This window comes from Protopterus annectens, chromosome 9.part0, assembly GCF_019279795.1.
Source record: "Protopterus annectens isolate FY-2018-M chromosome 9.part0, PAN1.0, whole genome shotgun sequence".
Taxonomy (NCBI): Eukaryota; Metazoa; Chordata; order Ceratodontiformes; family Protopteridae; genus Protopterus; species Protopterus annectens.
The window spans coordinates 1,238,556,709-1,238,580,042 of record NC_056743.1 but is presented as its reverse complement, the minus strand read 5'-3'; the positions used below and the strand labels follow the sequence as shown (position 1 = coordinate 1,238,580,042).

Sequence of the window (23,334 nt, the reverse complement as noted above, 5' to 3'; positions counted from 1 at the left end):
GCAGGTAGTTTTAGAAAAAGAGGTGGACATTTTTCTTTTGTCATTCCCTGTCAAACTCCAGAAACAAAATGCTGTAATCAGTGTTGCAGTTGTCTTTTTCTCAACAGAAAATAATACTCAAGTACAAAATAAACATATTCTTCTGATCTTTCTTCAGTGTTTTGCTTGTTTACTGATATAAATTCATCTTTATTGCCTAACTGCGTACAGTAATCAGATCTTTAGCATTAATAACTTTTTATAATATCAAATATGGCTAAAGATTTGTAAAGGAAGTCACCCTGTTAAAAGTGATATTCAGTTTGTCAATTTTCATCTCATGCAAATAAAATATACAGCATCATTCCCTTTGTATTTGTGTTATGAAAAATGAATAATAAATAAAACAAAACTGTCTTCATTTTAACTTTCATGAAAGGAGTATTCTTTGTCATTTATCAAAATGCTTTACTGGAATAAAATGCTTACCTTTAGGCTGAATCCGTGTGCTTTAGAGTTCACAGGACAGTAAGAAGTCCATCCCCATGATCCCCAGGGACACCCATTTAAAACTGTTATAACAGGAATGAGAGAGCGTTCCTTCCTAATGCTGCCAGCAGTCGTGTGAAAGAGTGGAACAGAAAGAAGCAAAAGTGCTGTAAACATCTTGTTTTTTGTTCTTCAGATCTGTAACAGGATAGTCCATATTCAGACACTTAAAATGTTGTATGAAAATAATCAGTAGGTAAAGCAGATAAATGTAAATAAAAAAGCTGGTACTGGCTAACCAGTTGTTCACTTTCTTTATCAGTCTCATTGACTTGTAGGCTCTGAAAAAAATGGACAGGTCTTTCAAAATGTAATTAAAAGGAGCCTCCAACTGTTAAACAAATATGAAATGCATCTTAAAGTCTTTGACCTGGTGTTAATGGTTGAAACTTTCCATATATATCCATTTCTTACACATAAATGAGGTAAATATTTAGAATTTAACAATTTTTTAAGCTGTCATTGTCTGGAGCTAGTTTGCATGTACTTCCTAGAGTTACATGATATAAATGGGAAGTATTATAACACATTACCTTTTGATCACTTTATTTTATCAGCCTTGTTTTTAAACTAAACGCATTCTATGAACACCTTCAGGAATGCATGGATCATGCAATCCCAAATAAAACCAAGACCCAATCCTCCAAAGGCAGGCGTCCTGTCTGGTGGACCCCAGCCATAAACAAACTATACAATAGAAGAAGGAAGCTACTACATGATAGAGCAAAATCCCAAAAAGGGAAGGCATCTCTGATCAGTATTAGCAAAAAACTACGGGCACTCATAAAATCATCTAAGGCCAGCTTCGAGAGAAAAATTGCACAGGACACTAAGGATAATCACAAGGCTTTCTTTAGTTATGTTAGGAACCTGGGTGGGAATTCCCAGATATGCTCAGAATTAGTCCAAAATGACAAAAAATACACCGAACCCACAGACATTGCCAACATCCTAGCTGACAGGTTCAGTGCAAAATCCCCCCCCCCTTCCCACCAAAAGGGCAAATATCTATCCCAGCAGAGTGCTGCCCCCCTTACATCTCAGATGCTCAGGTAAGAGCCACCCTCTCCAAAGCAAAAAACACAGCATCAATGGGACCAGACAGTGTCCTGGGCTGCGTCCTACATGAACTCCAAGAAGAGCTAAACCCAAACATAAAACTACTGTTCAATCTCAGCCTTACTACAGAATATGTACCCAAAGAGTGGCATACAGCAACAGTGGTCCCTCTCCACAAAGGTGGTGCCTCAACGGATCCTGGAAACTATCACCCCATAAGCCTGACTAGCTTGGTCTGCAAAGCTATGGAAAGGATCATCATGGACCTCATAAATAAAGATATTGGGGACCTACAGACACTGGATCCTACCCAGTTCGGCTTTGTTAAGGGCAGATCCTGCCTCTTAAACCTTGTTGATTTCTTTGAAACAGTCACCAAGGCCATTGATGAGGGGAAGGTGGTCCACACAGCCTACCTGGACTTCGCAAAAGCCTTCGATACATTACCCAACTCGGGCATTATAGATAAGCTCACCAGCTTAAATATAAACCCATATGTCACTAGATGGGTTGCAAACTGGCTCAAGGACAGAACCCACATGGTTAGAATTGCTGGAGCCATTTCAGACTCCAAACCAGTTACAAGTGGCGTCCCACAAGGCTCAGTCCTGGGACCTCTCTTGTTCAGTATATATTTCTCAGAGGTACAGGCCAACATGGAAGGACTGTGGCTGACCAAATTTGCAGATGACTGCAAACTAGGTGCCATAATCAACTCTCCAGCTGACACAAGCATCCTACAAAAGGGCCTCATAGAAACAGACAACTGGTGCCAGAGCCATGGCCTCAAGCTAAATGCCAAAAAGTGTATAGTCATCCCCTTTGGCAAAAACAAAGTGCCCACAAATTACCACATAGGTGGTAATCCATTAAGTACAGAAGAAGTAATTAGGGACCTGGGGACCCAAGTTGATAGCAATCTTTCATTTGAAAATCACGTGGCCAAAGTGGTTAGAAAAACATTTTATATAGCCCACCTAATCATGAAGGGATTCACATCTAGATCAAGGGAGGTCATCGTGCCTCTTTACTCATCCCTCATCAGGTCCATAATCGAGTACAATGCCCCTTTTGGAATGTACCTTACCAGACACCTGCAGCAACTGGAAAGACCCCAAAAGTACCTCACCAAGAGGATCAAAGGGCTCAAACAGATGCCATATGCTGCCCGGTTAAAGAAACTCCAGCTCTACTCAGTGGCATACCACCTACTCAGAGGTGATCTGTGCCTGACGTATAAAGCCATGTCCAACCTGGAATTAATGGACATGCTGCACCTCAGAAAATCAAAATCCCATCGAAGTATGCGCTCGAGAGACTTGAACCTCAGCACTGAAATAAATAGGACATGCTGGAGGGACAGATTCATAACCCAGAGGCTCCCTTCACTCTGGAATAAAATCCCAGTCTAGGTTAGGCAGAGTCCCTCATTGACTCTCTTCAAGAGGAATCTTGATGAGTGGATGGGAGATCGTAGGTTTACCCCGGGTATCACTTCTGTGTCACTGTTAGACAGAGGCATAGCATACTAACCTCGAAAAAGGGCATAGCAAAATTCATTTAAAATGGGTGGCGAAAGCCAAACACACTCTGGCTAGGCTTATAAATGCCCTAGGGCAGATAGCCTAGTATGAACCTATGAACCTATGAACCTATATGTACGTTTCTATTTCTGAAGATAACAAAATTCCATAAGAAAAGTTAGCTCCAATCTACTAATACATAAGTTCGATAAGGCGCAACAAAACTTGAATTTCAGTAAAGGTATTTTGGGACCTCGAACCCTCAAAACTGTGAGCTTACTCAACCAATGATAACCCATGCTGTCTTCTCTTCCTACATCCCTGAGTAACAGCCCACATCTTCACATGGAGGGTCCCAGGAAAGACTAAATTTGCAGTAACCTAAGTTATACAGAGGTTATCACTGGGGCAAACATTAGCGACTGAGTGACAATCACCAATGAGCATCAGAATTTTGTGTTTATGCTCTACTGCCTACTCCCTTTATTGTTGTTAGGCATAGTACAATATCTGCAGTGCTGTGCCCTAATACGGTATGCTTCAGTATACTAGCGTCCTAGTTACAGAGTGCTCTTAACAAGTGTAGTGCTTTCCTGCTTGTTCATTTGGTTGAGCCTAGTCACCTACCATCTAGTAGGTGTCTCTCAGGCTGCAGGATTTTGTTGACCACCTTACCCCAGATTAGGTGAGCCATCACCGACCATTATTTACTCCAGTTTCCACCTAGCTGATTTCTTCCACCACCATGATCTGTTAGTCAGATCCTAGTCACTGTGACTACAGTCAGGGATCAGTCCCTCTGCACCCTGAAGTTGAGTTAGAACTAACCATTTAATATAACTTCAGAGTCAATAGTCATCTTATCAGGAATCAAACTAATATAAACAATCTTCCTTTCAAAGAAGGATTTTTTTTCAGTGCCTAGTGAGTGTTTCCCCTAAAAGAAATTCACTTTTACTACAATAGAAAACTAACTCAAGTATTATGTAGCTCTAACAATGGAATTGCAGAAGGAAACTTCACATACATAGCAAATATGTATATTGCTATACAGGAGAAGGTCATTTTTGCAGACTAATACTTTTGCATGTTTATTGTGGTGAAGTTGCATTAGTGAAATGCAGAATTAAGAATGCCTCAATGCACATGAATTTGTGCATGCATGTGTGTGTGTGTGTGTGTGTGTGTGTGTGTGTGTGTGTGTGTGTGTGTGTGTATATATATGTGTGTTTATTTATAATCCTAGATCGAACAATATTACCAAAAATTACCACCACACTCATCACATCCGAGAACAAGCTCTTTTGCAGGGGAGCAGCTTCACAGTTGCATAACTGTAGGAAAAAGTACAAAGTTAAATGATCACTCAAAACAGATCTTAGGAATATCCCTTCAATCTGTTCTCCATCAAACACATAACTGCTGAACTCTTCTCATGTTCACATGTATGTGTGTGTGTGTGTGTGTGTGTGTGTGTGTGTGTGTGTGTGTGTGTGTGTGTGTGTGTGTGTGTGTGTGTGTGTGTGTGTGTGTGTGTGTGTCTGTGTGTGTGAAATATATGGTTACAGTCTGTATACTGTGATTCCTTGTGGATAGCCAGGCTGATTTCCAACAGGAATCATCAAGCTTGTTTCAGGAATTTCCTTTTTTCATTGAAAAAGAGCTAATTAGCATAGTAAGATTTCATGGAACAGTTCTCAATATCCCCAAGGATGTGAAATCTCAGAGTTCACATACTTATAAAGATCTTGAGATACAGAAATGTGAGAACACTTGGCACCATGCAAAAACATTTTTTTGTTTATTTTTTTTTTAATTTATTTATTTTCTTTTTGACAATGAGTGAGGCTGTTTTTTTTCAGTGGAACTAATTCTATTTACTTTTGACTCAGTGTTTAGTCATATATCCAGTTATAAAAGAATGTTTAAGTAGAAAAATAAAGCCATGACCGAGATACATTAGTGCAACTAATACCGATTTAAGAGCTTCGTGGACCAAGACCTGTAGAGTAGGATGACTTTGATCAGATAGAATGTTCTGTAAAGTTCAGGATCCAAAACATTTCCTCTTTTTAACTTCTCTCCCTGTTGCTGAGTATCTATATTAAGACACTGGTGTATTGTTTCCATGATAGTGTTCTCCCTGCTCATTAACATATTTTGCACAAATATCCTTGCTTTTCCTGTTCTGCACTTTGGTATGCCTCTTCCTCCCTTCTGTTACATTTCTAATTACTTACCTATAAGATTTCTGTGTTTACTAATACTAATTATGTGTTTACTTTTTTAGTGTTTACTAATAACTACATGATGGCAAGTGCACCATGCCACCATTACCATTAAAGTACAGCATACCACATTTTTACAATTAGCAGTACCAGCTGGTTTTCAGCTAATATTTTATCATAACTAGCACATGCCTTCAGGATGACTGGAGCGACATTGTCACCTGTCAGGCTTTAAATTAGCATTTTTATTGTTATTGTTATTATTATTATTATTATTATTATTATTATTATTATTATTATTATTATTATTATTATTATTATTATTAATCTTTTTTACCTGCATGGCTCTGATTTATGGCCACCACTTTGTCCAGAGGTACAGTCAGGATTTCTAAAATGTGTATACACTACTGCAAGGTAGCCCCTTTCCTCCTCATGTGTATCCCATTTTCCAAAGAATAGTGCATACTTCTGAAAATCATCTTTCTTAACAGTGAATAAAGAATTCAGGATAAGGGCTTGGCATTTTTTATAGCTATACCAACTGTATCTATGATTTAAATGTGAGGAATAGGGTAATGTATGTCCTGGTTAAATCATTTTAAAACTGTAGATTGTATGGAAGAAAAGGTCACTTAAAGAAAAGGCTAAAGGAGTTTTTGCAATTTATATGAATAAGGAGCATGCTTATGGAAGCAGTGAAGACTTTAAAACAAGAATGAAGGTGGCAAGTAAATAACAGGCAAACAGATCTAGTAAAAAAAAGAGAATATTCCTGATGTTATTAGAATGTTGGATTGCTGTAACAGAGAAATGTAAAAAAGTATGCAGACACACACACACACACACACACACACACACACACACACACACAAAACGGGTATTAATATGAATGTAAAACAAACAAAATCAATATTAAACTAATTTGGTATAGTAAGGAAATTGCAAGAATAAACTAGTTAAGAAAAGAAGCATGAATTTTATGTATAGATGTGAGCATTGCAAGACAGTGAGAAAAAAGATGAAGATCCAATGTGAGAAGAAGTAAAGTGAAGGGAAAATGTTAAAAGAGAGAGAGAGACTGGTAAGAAAGACATAGAAGAGAAAAGGGATTGAGAAAGAAAATATGGTGAAGTTCATACCTTAGTACACTGATTCTTATAAGAGTATAATCATCAGGAAAGCAATGCTATGTATCCTGTAAAAGTACTCATTTTAACAGACCTCCCCATACTCCTGAGAAGGGTAGACTCTGCAGTACTTTTAAAGACTAACTTCTGAAGTTTGGTTCCAGTACATACCTAAAGCTAAAGCAGCAAGACTGCATCTGCAAACAGGTACCTTTACACTAAGCATTCACAGTGAAATGGTCACTGTGAAATGTACAGACCCAGAGTTATTAATGAGTATTTGCAAAATGGAAAATACAGCATGTTTTCCATATTAACAATAATACTGCAAAACTCTTTGTTTCATCATAAAGTTAATAGTTCTGGGCAAATAAAATACCATTTTTGCTTCATAAATCTCCAATATAATATTAGTATTACCAAACAATGATATTTTTTAACTCACACTATTTATGAGAGACTGCAAATCATCTGTTTTTTCAACAGAGGAAGCTGGAGGAAAAATCTGATGGAATAAGTGCTTACCGGCCTTAGAAGATGACAGAAAGTGAGATGATTAACTAGCCTCCTGTTGCTCAAGACCAGATGAGTCAAACATGAAGCATTTAAATGATATGAGATTATTTGGGAAGGCACCAAATATACCCGGAACTCCTTCAGCAAATGGATGCTGATGTTACTTTGCTGATGGTTATGAGACTGCAAGTGAGAAAGCAAAGTCTGTAGAGAAGGACTGAGGAAGAGAGTTTGTTTAATGACAATTAATCAGACTTAAACATATTCTGACATGTTGGTTTTGTTAATGGAAATCAGTGGAAGATTTACAGTGTGTCTGAAACATTGGAGAGAAGGGTGGTAATAGTGGATGGTTTATTCTAACATAAATGAGCTGTGGACATTTATATTAACATATACTACAAGCACAGAAGGGCAGAATAGACTAGATAAAGAATGTCAGATAACTAACAATTTTTTATATAAAAGTAGTTATCTGTTTAGATGATTTAACTGCAATTTTCAAAATAGAAGACAACCTGAATTTATAAATGAAACAGTGCTATGTATGTATATAGAATTGTCAACCATGCTGAGTTATATAGGGCAGACTTATCCTAAGTAGAATAACTGGTGTTTTGCTGAGATAATAACCAGGATTCAGTAAGGTTCCGTGCAGGACCTTTTAGGAGCAGCATGGCAGCACGCCATGCATAGTAATGAAGGCTCACTGCCTCTGTTCCTAAACGGACATGGAGCATGGATGAGTGCAGGGGATGTGTCTGAGAGCAGAGCTCTCACAATACACACACACCCCTGCACTCAGGAAGTGCTGTTTGGCAATAACAATGAGCAAGAAGGCTCATAGAAGGTTGCATACCTCCCAACTGTACAAATCACTGCATAATGTCCAGATTTGTTGCCTGTACAGTTGGTCTGTACCCCATTTGTACAGGGAAATCACGGGATGATGTCAGGAATGAAGCCATGAAATAATGGCATACATATGAGTCTCAGACACTAAAACCCATCAGAAAACATATATTAAAACAAATCCTGTTACTCTAGCAACTGTCTCTAGTTTATAAAAGCAATAATTAAATTATGTCCATAGTTGTACCACAATTTGTCAAGCTTTGTCCAGATAGCTTGCCTGAAAAGGTTGAGAGGTATAGGGGGTTGCTAGGATGTCTGCCAAATGTGTAGATGCACACAGAAATCCATAGCAATAAGTGAAATCTGTCCCTTCCCAGAGAAAATCACAATATAGAATTATTTTTTTTTCAAACAGATTGGATTTAACCATAGGTGCACAGATTTGCCCATTGCTTAGCTATGCATACTGTAGCTTAAATAGAACAAGAAGATAAATAGCAAGATGCATTCAATTGAAGCAGTACTGCAATAGTGTAGTGGTCAGAGCGTTCGCTTTGTGAGCAGTCATTCCCATTTCGATTCTCACTGTAGTAAATTCCATTTTTCCATGTGAAATCACTTTATGAACATTTTTTTGCTGTATAACCTACTAAATAAAATATATTTGTAAACTGGAGTACTGCATTAAGTGCAGATGTGAGGTGTCATTGTAATAATGTGGTAAAATCCATAGATAAACACAAGTGCCCCATACAGTATACATACACATGAATTAGAGATACCAAATGAAGGTATAATGTGTAATGAATGATAAATCCATAAAGTGTCCAAATCTACCACTTTCCCAAGACCCATGTTTCAATTTTGTCTAAATTATTGCTAGGGTAAGCGAGAGTAAGCAGTTTTAAGCAGTAGTAAGCAGGTTTAAGCCAATTTTCATGGGGGTAAGCAATGCACACACAGGTTAAACAATTTTGAAGCTAACTCTCTGTAAGCATATTTAACCAGAAGTTAGCATTGCTTACCAGCACACAAACCCACGCAAACCTGCTTACAACTGCTTAAAAGTGCCTTAATCACTCTATATCCAACAGCCACTGTTCTGTCCAGCAACAAAATAAACAGGCCTTGTAGGTCTTGAACCCAGGATCCTGTACACTATAGTTGCAGCAGTTAACCAGTAAGCCATCACAGCAGTACATAAAACTGAGGTATTCCCAAACAGATCCTCACTATAGCAAAATCACAGTTTACATGTGAAAGGAATCTATATACAGTTTTATGTTATATAACTTACTAGATAACATAAATATGTGATCTGGGGCACTGCATTAAGTCCAGATGTGAAGTGTCATTGTAATAAAATGGTGAAATCTCCCAATAAACGCAAGCACCCCATACAGTGCACATACACATGAATCACGGATATTTAAAAATAAGCAATATTAAGCATTGTACACCCCTGCTTACTAAGTGTAAGCAATGTGTAGGCCAGCTAAATCAATCTGCCCATTGGTATACCCCTTTAAGCAATGCCAACCTTAGGTAAGTAGGTTTGCCCATAGCTTAGTATTTTCAAAACTGTCAATCACGGCAAAGTGCAGGAAATTGGCCCTATTTAAAGCCCACAGGCAGGAATACATCTCATAACTGGTTGCAGCTTCCTCCTGTAGGCACTATGGCCAGCGCGGGAGAAGAATCATGCTTCCAGGTTCAGTGCTGGGGCATCCAGGAGCCCAAAGTCATGGCAGGACTCCTCGTTAAAGACCATGAACAAAGACTGCTGCTGGGCCAATAGTAGGGTTCCTAATATAAAGCAGAAGCCTGGGACCATCTCAACCGTGACCTCACCAGTGCCACTGGCATCCCTCAAACTGATGAGCAGGTCAGGCATCACTATGCTAACTTAAAATGGAGGAAGAAGGAGCTCTTGGATCAGTGGATCCAAGATGCTAGGCAGTTGGGTGATGTCCCAGCCGTGTGTAAGTACTCATCCTTCTACCTGTTTAATAATTGCCAGCTCAAGTATATTATGGATAGGTTTGGCTAAATATTCCTCTTATGTTTTTGACAGCGGCTGACGAGTGGGCTGTGAATCAGGAAGCCCATACCTGGAGGCTGCAGAAGCTGTGTCGCGAGGCAGGTTAGTAATAATCTTGCATGTACTGTCATAAGAAATAAATCTAAAAGTAGTAGAAAGTTAATTGCCAGTATAAAACCTGTATTGTGTATGGCATTTACTGAATAAACCAGACAATATGGCAGGAAGTGTCTCGTATAGGTTGTATGTAAATAAAAGGGTAACAGCCTGGCAATAAAGGCCTAACTCCTGGACTGCTTGTGTTTACTCTGGTATCATATGGTAATGTAGTGTTAATAGTACTGTTGTATTAAGCACTGTTACCAACACTGTGCTACATAAATAAAATGTTTAGGAATGTCTGTATAGGACGGTTGTAATCACAAGGTCATATTGTACAACTGAGAGAGACTTAGAAAATAGTAAAAAAATAGACAACATAATCCAAATAGCACACTCAACTGAGATGTGAAGTGTTGTATTTTTAGTACACACAGCCATGGTTTGAATCCTGGGAGTGGTAGTAAGCTGTATGCAGAATCGTACTCCACAACTGTACAGATATTGTGAGAAAGTCCAGATAATTGGCATAATTCCCCTGCCTGTCCCCCTGTACCCCTGACAAATCAGTGGGATGATCCCAGATGTTTAGGCAGCAAATAATGACATACAACTGATTGTCAGACATCATAACTGTCAGAAATATATCTATAAGAACAAACCTGTCACTCTAGCAACTCACCAAATTGTTATGAGAGTAATAATCAAAATATGTCCCATCTCCACTCTGATGTTGTGAAACTATGACCAGAGTATGTGCAGTAACAGAGTGAGACCCATGTGCATAATAATAATGTGGAATCTGGTAATATGTGTGGCAACATTCAGGTAGTATTAACAAACATTTCCCCACAGGTCCGTCATTTATGAAAACAGTGCCTAGAAAGAAAAGATTGAAATCCTGGACTGGTACTGTTTAGTCTGGTATTGTATGGCAGTGTTAGTGTTGCAGTTTCTCTGAATAATAAGGTATTACTCATCACTGTCATCTACACAGTGCTACATAATAAAACTGTCTAGGAAACCCTGTATAAGAGTGTTGTAATTACAAGGTCAGATTGTAAAACCATGGGAGACTTATAAACAGACATCAGAAAAGAGATACACAGCAATATCTATATAGCACACTCAACTGTGATGTACACTGGTTTATTTTTAGTAGACACAGCCATGGTTCAAATCCTGAGAGTGGTAGTAAGCTGTATGCTGAATCATACCCATCAACTGTACAAATTTGTCCAGAATGTCCAGATAATTGGCCCATATCTGCTGCCTGTTACCCTGTCCCCCGGCATATCAGTGTGATGATCTCTGACATTTAGGCAGCATTTAATGTCATAGAACTGACTGTCAGACCTGTAAATACTAGGAAAATGTATATAAAAATGGGTATAGGATTATTCACTGAAAGCACATTTCACTGAAAGTCAAATGACTGTGCACAAATCACTGAAATCTCACTTCACTGAAACTCAATTCACTGAAACACAGTTCACTGAAAGTTATATATGGCCTTTTCCCCACTGTTGTGTGACTCCGGAGTTAGTATATATAGTAAGGAGGGTGTGGGGGCACTGCCCCCCACATATTTTGGATATATATTAAGTTCAGAAAAGAGTAATTTATTGGAATTGCAAGTATCCATGTATATAGTTCAAAATATGTAAAATAGGTGGGGGGCTATGCCCCCCACACCCCCTTACTATGTATACTAACTCCAGGGTCACACAACAGTGGGGAAAAGGCCATATATAACTTTCAGTGAAACGTGTTTCAGTGAATTGAGCTTTCAGTGAATTGTGCACAGTCAAATGTGTTTCAGAGAAATGTGCTTTCAGTGAATAGTCCTAGTCCAATAAAAACAAACCTGTCATTGTAGCAACTCACCAAAGGTTTGGCAATAGTCAAAATATGTCCCAATGTCACCTGCATGTTGTCCAGGCATGCCCAGAGTGTGTGCAATAAAATATGGAGACGTATGTGCATAACATCAATCAGGAATCTGGGAATATGCGTAGAAACAGTCAGATAGTGTTAACAAACAATATCACCACAGGTATACCAGGTAAGAGGTGTATACTGCAGGTAAAACACAGTTCATGTATATAGTTGTCTACAACCATACCACTGTCCAAACTAAGGCCATAGGGTAGTGTAATAATACCTGTAAGGTACAGATTACAGCACTGACTAAGAAAGTAATGAGAACTACAGGGATATACAAGTTGTTAATTGACATTCTTCTCTCCCCCCACCATATCTGCAACAATAATCTAAATACATTACTCAATGGTATGTGCATAATTAAATCTACTGTTGGGACATGTGTCCTATTGTCTGATAAATATTTAAATTTGTTTCTATGCATGTACCATGTTGCAATACTCCCACATTGGTGGCATGCTGCCATCATTGTACCTGCATGCTGTTGTAATGGCCACTGTGGTTCCATATATGCATGTGTTCTGTTTGCTATGCAACTGTTCCATATCTGATGTTTTGGGTTAATGGGAATATCTATGCATGCTGCTATACCTAATCCTGGAATGTGTTAACTATTACTAACCCATATACGTTTTAAAACTGAAGCACCATAGCACATTTGGGAAGGCTGGTCCCACCGGCCCCACCTCTCCCACTTCATCTGACCATGACACCAGGCACCGGCATGTCTGGGGCCCACACCAGAACCTCCGCTGGTCCTGCACTACCTTCGGGTGGAACCACCTCAGGGGATGGGGCATGCCCCCCCCCCGGGCGCGGGTGCAGACAGGATACTGTCACCTATTGTCAGGTCAAGGGTCTGGTGAGTAGTGAGTTCCGCAGGGAGAATGGAGATCTGTTACACCATCTTGAGGGATGTGTGGCACATCTAGAGGTCAGCCTGCCCCTCCTACCCAGCCCCCAGCACAGCCACCTCCAGGGCCGGGAAGGTGCAGTGGTGACTGCCCATGGGTGGGGACCTCAGTCGCACTGTTTTCATTAGGGGGCTCATGGGCTTCCAACTTCCAAACACCCCTCCCCATCCAAGGTGTTTACACCCACATGTGTAATATACTGCCCCTGTATGCTGCCTTGCCTGTCTTGTCTGTCATCCTTCCCAACCTACCTCCCCAAATATACCTACTATCCCACCCCAACATCCCACTCTCACCTTAAAAGAAAAAATGGGCAATCTGTTCCCAAAAAAAAAATCTCGCCCCATACATAGCTGTCCATTTCACACGTGTCCACTGGACACATGTAATCTGGTTTAATTGGCTTCACAACATATTATTGTTGTGCTCACCCCTCTCTCAGGGGTATGAGTGTCCAAAGCTACCTCCAAATCAATGCATATGCACAGCTGTTGCTGTAGAACAGATGCATATGCACAGCTGTTGCTGTAGAACAGATGGGCAGCTATGGACCTTCCCTATACCCATCCTGCACATCCCTAGCTTTTTTCCCTACTGTCCTTCGGTCTTTGTGCCCCTTTTTCACCACTTTTCTATCAACCTTTTTTTTTCTTTTAAAGAAATTAGCACAGGGGTAAGTGGGAGTAAGCACTTTTAAGCAGCAGTAAGCAGGTTTAAGCCTATTTGTGCAGGGGTAAGCAATGCCTACACAGGATAAGAAATTTAGAGGCTAACAGCCTGTAAACATATTTAACCGGAAGTTAGCATTGCTTACCATCATGCAGACCTGCACAAACCCACTTACAAATGCTTAAAAGTGTCTTAATCACTCTGTATTCAACAGCCCTTGTTCAGCCCAGCAACAAAATAATCAGCCTTTGCAAGTCTTGAACCCAGGACCCTGCACACCACAGCCAAAGCAATTTACCACTAAGTCATGTCAGATATACATAACCCTGATGTTTTCACAAACATATAATCCAGCACAGTCGTCAAATATATTTACACATGTACATGTATGTGTGTGTATGTATATATATATATATATATATATATATATATATATATATATATATATATATATATATATATATATATATATATATATATATATATATATATATATATATATACATACATATATATATATATATATATATATATATGTACAGATATATATCTATAGATATAAAAAAGAACACAGCAAATACATGTATGACCAAAGGCACTGTTAATGGGGGTGAGGGGGCCCAGGCTATATACCTCTTATAATTATTGATATCATCCCCCCTGCACCACAACCAAATAGATCAGTCTTGCAACACAGTACTAACACTTGGAAGTCCTATACCCAGGACCCTACACAACATAGCCACAAGACGTTAACAGTAATCCATCCCACCTGTATGATCTCAGGATGGTATCAATAACATATCATGCAGTACAGTCTGGCTACTATAGGGAATTTACAATGTGGAAGCAATAAACATTCCAATGATACACACACACATATATGCAGATATATATATATATATATATATATATATATATATATATATATATATACATATATATGTATATACACATACACACACATATACATATAGTACTACATATAGATATGTATAGGAACATATATATTTAGAGGGTGCACAGTATATTGAACAGTCAATATTCCTACAGTTGCCACCTTTTAAAATGGACAGTGTATGATTCTCTCATACAAAAGACAATTATTACATGAAACATATACCCACAGAGATGTCAAAGGGTATGACACCACACACAGGTTTGCATACATAAGAAATGTTTTTGTGTACTATTACAGTTGTGTATGCCATGTCATATAGCTGCTAAGTTTGTGAAATACATACTAACTGAATAATGCAACTCTCAAGCAGATCATTTTATACAGTAATCCAAAAGCATAACATATGTTGCTGTCCAGGCCAAGGCCTTTAAGTAGTACAACAGTAAAGAAAGACTGGGCCAGAGGATAACAATCAATCAACAGTAAGTAATGCAGATGTAGTTCAGCAGCCTCCAATTACACTCTGTACTCAACTCATAGGGAGAAAAGAATTATGTTTTCACAATGAGGATGTATCTGTTACATAACAATGCTTAACTTTAAACATCACTATCACACTGACAAACAGAACAGTCTGTACGACAGTAAGCACTAGGCCACCAATATTCCCAATGTAAAATGTATGAAAATGTACAGCCATATACCTTAAGGTGTCTTACTACTGATATCCCTCACATGTTGTAACAGCCTAGGTTATATATGGTGCATACCCCTCCCCCATAGACTGACTTACAGGGGCATATAACAGTGTTACATACACTGACCTCTGGACTGCAAAAGGGCACACATGTTTTGTCCAGCTGTAGCCCACATATATATGGAACTTACCCCACAATATGTGCGGGGACCACAATAGCACTGGAATGATGGCAGGAATGGCAGCGCGACATAATCATAGGCCACTACTTAACAACCTCTTACTGCATGTCATATGGACAAAGCCTGGTACATAGGTGGAGGACAGAGCCTGACACACAGGGCCAAATTTGCAATATTGCTGTTATACACTGAAAAAGTTGCTGGTGTTACAGGATTGTTTGCAACATACCCTTAGTCAGGAATATGAAGTCAGAAACACAAATGGATGTAGCCATGCACTGATAGCACTCAACAGACAGAATGCCAGTGATATATCTGAGACAAGTCCTGTGTGGTGGACAGACAAAACATAACAGCCAATCCTCTGGCCATCATGTGGATAGGCCCACAGTTGAGAACTATGCAGACATACTGCATTCCATGCTAAACTAGTATGTACACACAAACCCTGTAACACTAGTGGTATACAATGCATATAACAACACTACTCACACTGTCTGTAGGTCTGGGACCTTATACAAATATGTTGCTTGCCTGAGTATGCAAGTCATCTTCTAAGAGGTATTGCTACCTCTGTCTGTAACACTGCTGCCCATACACAGGAAGGATGTTCTCCATACAGGAAAGGTAAAGGGACCATGCCCACATGATGTAGGAATTTATAGTAGTGGGTTGCCATGACAGTGGTAATTGGAAGTACTACACAGCAGGCTGCATGCAGATAGCAAGTGGTGGACACTGATTGGTGCAGAGGCCATCACCAGATCATGTGCATCACCTACAAAATCTATGCTGCAATCTATTCAAAGTAGCTCAATCCATTTAGTGGAGAGAGACCGAGATAGAGAAAGAGAGAGAGAGAGAGAAAGAAAAAAAAACAACAAACAAACACACATCCATCCATCCACACAGCAAAGTATATCCAGAAGAGACAACATTCCACAACAGGTATGTGAAGCATATATGCATGCAATTGAATGTAGTACTTGGCCCATAATAATGGGATAGATGATGTGGAAAGATTTATATGTGCCATCAGGTGTTGTTGTTGTAATGATGTCCAGCTGAACATCTGCTATGGACAATAGTGTCTGTCCCTGTGGGCAGTGGGCCATACCTGTCAACTGTGCAGATCAGTACTGACTGACAAGATGTAAGACATCATAGTGTGTGTTGTGTACTGCAATACATGTATATCTGTCCCTATATATACCCCCCTAATGTTAGGCTGTGTCCACATGTGGCATCTGTCTGTGTTGTATCAAGGCAAAACAGTGCAGCTGTGCAGGAAGGAGAGTTAGAGAGTGTGGACCTGATGTCTGAATGCACTATATATATATATATATATATATATATATATATATATATATATATATATATATATATATATATATATATATATATATATATATATATATAGATAGATATATTATATATATATATATATATATATATATATATATATATTTTTATGTATATACATACACACACACACACACACACTCTCACACACACACACACACACATGTTTACAAATATACAGACACCTATATATATATATATATATATATATATATATATATATATATATATATATATATATATATATATATCTACACACACACACACACACACACACACACACACATATATATATATATATATATATATATATATATATATATATATATATATATATATATATAAACATACATGTCCCCTACTGTTGAATGACAGTGCTGTACAATATGTGTGAGGGAACATCACACATATCAATACACACACACACACACACACACACACACACACACACACACACACACACACATATATATATATATATATATATATATATATATATATACACACACACACACACACACACACACACACACACACACACACACACACACACAGCAGTAAGTGGGTGCAAAATGGACAGTTACGACAGGTGTGAGCCCCATGTTGGGAACACATTGCCATTGTTTGTGAAGGTGGGATTGGTACTTTGGGGAAGGATAGTAGGTATATTTGTGGAGGTAGATTGGGTTAGAAGACAGAGATGACAGCATACAGGGGCAGCATATGACACATGTGGTGGGTAAACACCCTGGATGGGGAGTGTCGTCTGTGATGTGGAAGCCCATGAGCCCCCATATGGAAACAATGGGACCAAAGTCCCCACCCATGGGCAGTCACAACATCAGCTTCACGGCCTTAAAGGTGCCTGGGCTGGGGGCTAAACAGGAGGAGCATGTGGACCCTGTGAGTGTGTACTGAGAACCTCAAGGTGCTGTAGCACATCCCCCAAGTCTCTGTGGAGCTCCCTATGCACCAGACCCTGGACCTGACTTCAGGTGACAGGATCTTGTCTGTGTGCTCCCATGGGGAGTGAACACCATCCCCTGAGGTGGTTCCACCTGAAGGTAGACATGGACCAGTAGATGAAGAGGTCCCAGAGTGGGTCTCACATGTGATGTGGCCTGGTAACATGGCCAGATGAAGTGGGAGAGGTGGTTCTGCTGGCAACTGTTTTCCAAACATGCTATTGTGTCACTGTTATAGAACATATGTGGGTAGTAATAGTCCACACATTCCTGCATTATGTCTAGCAGCATGCATAGATATCCCCATTAACACAAAGCAACAGACGGCCAGCAGTCATATAGCAAATAGAACACATGCATATATGGAACCATAGTAGCCCTTACAATGGAATGCAGATGACATTGTCCATAACAGGCCACCAATGACAGTGCCCCAGCATGAAACATGACTACAAACACTTAGCAAATTGTTGTACAATACGATATATGTCCCAAAAGTAGGTCTTCTGTAGACATACCCATTGAGTTGTGTGATCAGATTGTTGTTGCAGATATGGTTGGGGAAAGACAGAGAAGTGTATTAACAACTATGATTACCTTGCAGTATGAGGTTCTCAGACCTGTTTCCCTCTTCATGTCTTTCAGGCAATCTACACAGCAGAGTAGAATGATGTCATCATCTCATACCTGGTGCAGCACTAAAACACCATGTTTGGCCATATAGCCTATGATCTGCAGGAGCAGACCGCCCTGTGGAACGATCTTGTCCACAGGGTAAACGATGGTCTGCATAACCGCAGTTATGAAGAGGTTTGACATCGATGCACTGATCTACTCCACCATGCCCATCAGTGTGCTACTGCAGTCAGGGCGAACCAGCTTGCAACAGTGGGGGGTAATGACATCCAGCCCCCCTGACACATGTTGAGGAGCTCCTTGCTAGCCTCAGGGCACATGCCTGCCTGCAAACACAACACCTGGTGGAGATCATAGTGGAGGTGGGTGCTACAATGGCAGGGGATTGTGCGGGTAAGGCCACAGGGCACATCAGTAGACCACTGTTGCATATCCATCTGCATCTGTAGAGTTAGATCATGCATATGTGAGATGAAATATATATTCTGTTGCTGCATTGTAGTAATAAACAGATTGTGCATAATCTGTAGTATTGTGAGCTTGTACTGTTGATGTACTGTAATGCTGCACCCACCCTGTACCAGTGCCACAGGCATGGCTACTGACATCACATCTCTCACACAATTATGTAGGTCCCCCTGGTATACCTTCAGGGCAGCAGCTTGTAGCTGGTGAGTATGGTGTTTGTTCACGTTTGCCAATACACTGGTAATGTTATGGCCATGGTATATTCCATGCACACATTTAACACATTTAACACACCTACACATAATGCATGCTGTACATGTTCACATATTGTTGCTGTTAACTGCACTGCATCACAATGGTCACCATGATGGTGTATCTAAAGGGTATGTCAGACTCCTGCAATATAACTAACATCCTGTCTTTGCAAAATGTGTGCACAGAGATGAACATTATGGTGGGACAAATGGCCTGTGGTAGGGACATGTCTGAAACATCACCCTTATACAGTGCCACAACAGTGTATATACCACTATTACAATGGCAACTGTTACAGATCTACACTACAGCATATCACAATACTGCAGTCCACAATCCTTACAACCTGCAATATGGTCCTAACATGAGCAATGAATGTGTAATATGGAATCCTATGTTAGTACAGCAAATATGGGGAATACATACCTTCTACAAATACTGGAAGCATATGTGTGGATATCATACCTCTCAGCCTCTGAGAGCATAAAATCTGGACAAAGCCTAAAAAGATGGGGGGGTAAATATGTACAGATTTTAAATATTGTTCTTAGAAATATAAAAAGTTGATAGAACAATAGGTTTTGCATTAGCATGAATTTTCTGAAGGATGTGGCATCTTAAATTCAAATGTTTGTCATTTAATGACTTCAATCCTCAGCTATTTGCCAGAAAAGTATAGATTTTTAGGAGGAACATATCAAAAATATGAGGCAAAAATCTGGACATTTTGCAAAAATCGGTACATTTGAGAGGTATGGTGCATACACTCCAGATAACACATAGTGAAAGCAGCTGCTGTGGTACTGACAGCATGCATTCTTCGTGAGTATGGACCCTCCAGCAAGTACAGGTCCCCAGTGTCACACCAATAAATGGTCTGCTGTCCAAGACGTTTGGCCATCAAATCTGCCCACTTACCTGCAACAGAGACAGCCATGGCTTGCACACATCTTACATGCCATGGCATGGATCCCATACCCAACAGGTAGCACACAGGAGTTGGACATGTAGCCATACCTCACCATTGCATATACCATGGCAAACAGTGCAGACAGTCATGTATGTGGCGAGGATTTATGGGACAGGATTAATACAGAAAATAAACAGATGGCCATCCAAGACAGATGATGTCACATGTTGCAAACTGGTCATGCAGGCTGCCTAGTAACATGCCACAACACTGAGGGAGTTGCAGGAATGTCTAGCAAGTACTAGCTGTGCAGTACCCGTGTCAGCAATTGCCTGGACTCTGCATTAGTGCGGCCCATGGGTTAGGGTAATCAGATGGGACAGTTGCACCACAGGAAACATCAGCCAGGCATAACAGAAAAGATCCCCAAAAGGCATGCATTGCAATGTGTACTGGTATACCAAGACCACATTGGAAACCTACACACAGTATCAGTTAAGATACATGTGCTGCACAACCAATACCTCACCCAACCTCAGGCCCACCATCCCCATCTGTACCTTGCTGGTGCCAGTGTACACTTGTATGCTTGCCATTCATTAGCTGGGACTAGGCTGGTACACATGGTGTTCAGTGTTTGGGACACTGTAAAATGACACACATATGTAGGCCACAGTTGTCAATCATCTGCAAAAAGGCTGAGGGTGGGGAGGGGGTGTCATCATGACACAACAGTGCACTGAAGCAGAGATCCAAAGGATGCCACAAATGGCTGTATCTGTACACTGTCAAGGTCAGGAACTGTGGCAGACATAACCTTGACTCCACAACAATAGTGACGGCACTGCGTAACCTCCAAGGGATGTGCACATAAGTTGACCTTGCAGTCATGCAGTGTTGGGAGACATTTTTAGGGCAGACTGACCATTTACTGGCAAATGCAGATGGCCCATGCTAGTATACCTCTGCCAGGAATAGTGACTGCTGTAGTACACATAACAGTAGGTGCAACAAACCATCATGATAAGGGCATGCACACATATGCACCCACAAAGTGTATGCATCTCAATTAGCATCTGCACAACTAACACATTTTTTTGACACTGCATTTGATTGCACAGGTCATATGTCACATATCAGGTTTGTGTAATGTTAACATATGCAGTAATGTGGTCCTATGGCATATCAAGGAAGAGAGTGTCATATCAATAAGGGTGTATACACTCCCATAGCCATGGTAAGGTTTGAAGGTTGTCAGTGTAATTGTATCGCATTGGCCATACATGCACCGATGATGATCACATCTGTAAATCAGACATCAGGCATTCACAAATTACATCTGTCCACATATCATCCCAGGTATGTGTCGGACAAACACATAGGGGCTGTGAGCAGCAGAGCAAACATAACTGACACAATAATACACATTCAGCAATGGTGTGTACACCTGTGAGGTATGGTGCACAGTACATGCCAGGGTGCCAAACAGGAGCACAGCAATATTGTGTTCATGCATGCAGTGTGTTCCAGTGGAAGGGGCATCACCTACTACCACAACCCATGCATCACAAAGCTGTATAATCTTGCTAGCAGGGATTGACTATAGCTGCACTGCATGCTGTTGAGTGCCATATGTCATGCATGTTGACAGATGGGTAATGGGAAGTCTGTGTGTAATATCTTTGTGCAACCTCACCTGTAAGAGTGTGTGTGGGGGTAATGTTGTCTGTAAGTGCAATCTGGTGGAGTGGTGGGGGGGTTGATGTATGTAGGATGTGTGTGTGTGTGTCCATTTATGCACATGTGTGAGTGTGGGGTTGTTCATACCGCTCAACTTCGCTTTGAAATCGTGCAGTACGTGGACATGGACAGACACATGAGACACCAGGAATACTTTTTTGACATGTAATCACAGGACAGCTGATAGTATAATAAAGTCTGTAGCATGGAACATGAATTGGGAGGGAAACTAGACACCAGGGATACTGTTATAATTGCAATCGGCAGAAAGGTGAAAGAATACCCATCTATGCAGCACTACAGATGCATTGGGGAATTACTAGACAACACCAGAGAGTGTTTCCAAATATTACTGTAGTCCACATAAAAAGTTAATAGAGCAACAGATCTTGCATCTACTGAACAACAGTTATGTATGACACTCCAGTGAATGATATTATTGAGTGACTGTAGTAGCCCCTAACACATGGTGGCCATGCTTAAGATGGCTGGACAAACCCAGGGTGAACACTGGATGACATCAGGGAGTCTTTGAAAAAAATGACTCAAATCAAGTCAAAGAGGTAATGGAGTAACAGGTCATATTTTGTGATCACTTTTCTATGCATTTAGAATAATGATATGTTAATGATTGGTATTATTGACTGTAATTATCCAAGACTGATGCATTATGGGGAACTTAAGAGAATAAACTAGGGACAGTCTGTAAACTCAGGGACAGGAAAGTATTATGGTGGAATGTCAGGGTGTGTGTGTGTGTGTGTGTGTGTGTGTGTGTGTGTGTGTGTGTGTGTGTGTGTGTGTGTGTGTGTGTGTACTGTTAAGCAATGATGGACAGGTCTTAAAGTGCATTGCTTGTTTTCCCCTTACAGGTGATTAGGTGGGTCAGGGTCTCTCCTGTAGGCAATCTGATGTTGGTGTCCATACAGGCACTGAAAATTATGGTCTCCATAATGTCATCCATTTGTGTTGTAGATGTCCATGTGTCAGCAGCAGGATGGTCTGCTGTTGTATCCTACAAGGGGTATGGCACTGTGGTGGCACCTTGGCTGTACCATATCCTGGGTACAGGTGAACACATGTCACAGGTCTGTATAACATTTACTGCATGTGCCACATGGCTGATAGGTCTGGGGGTGGTGTATACAGGTGAGTGCATGGTGGCTGCTGTTAGCAGCCCCTCTACAATGGACAATGGTAAATGTACTGGGTGGTACACACCACATGTTTGTGTATAACACACACACACACACACACACACACACACACACACACACACACACACACACACACACACACAGAGGCTTTGGTGTTGATGCAATACGCAGAGACTACTGTACACATGGATATATGTACCTGTGCAAGGAACACATTGTAGCCTATGTAATGCCACCAAGCCAGAACAGGCACAACAACACATTGGGGAATAAGCAGTCTACTAGTTTAATGTCATTGACGATGGTACTATCAGGGTATATGTCTCCTTCCCCAATGTAGTGCAATCCTCAACTCGGTAAACATAGGTGTGTTGGTGTGGGTGGTACAGCACTGCCCTTTGGAGGGTGAGAGGTGCTGTAGAACCATAGATAGTGTGATAGACAACTACCTAACCTGTTAACATGAACTGTACAGTATTACGGCCAGCTAAGCAGGGGGGTGCACTCAACAGTAACTGCAATGATGGTGGCTGTGTCCACAAGAGCAACACCTAA

General features: G+C 40.3%; 1 protein-coding gene across 1 annotated transcript in view; it reads right to left on the bottom strand.

Annotated features, from left to right (window-relative positions):
• LOC122810940 (vitelline membrane outer layer protein 1 homolog) overlaps window positions 1–23,334 on the bottom strand; it is a 218,666-nt gene that overhangs the window by 145,769 nt on the left and 49,563 nt on the right. Inside the window, exon 2 of the mRNA XM_044082469.1 lies at window positions 469–666. Coding sequence (XP_043938404.1) covers window positions 469–645 — 177 coding nt within the window. The 5' untranslated portion in view covers window positions 646–666. The remainder of the gene's footprint in view (window positions 1–468; window positions 667–23,334) is intronic.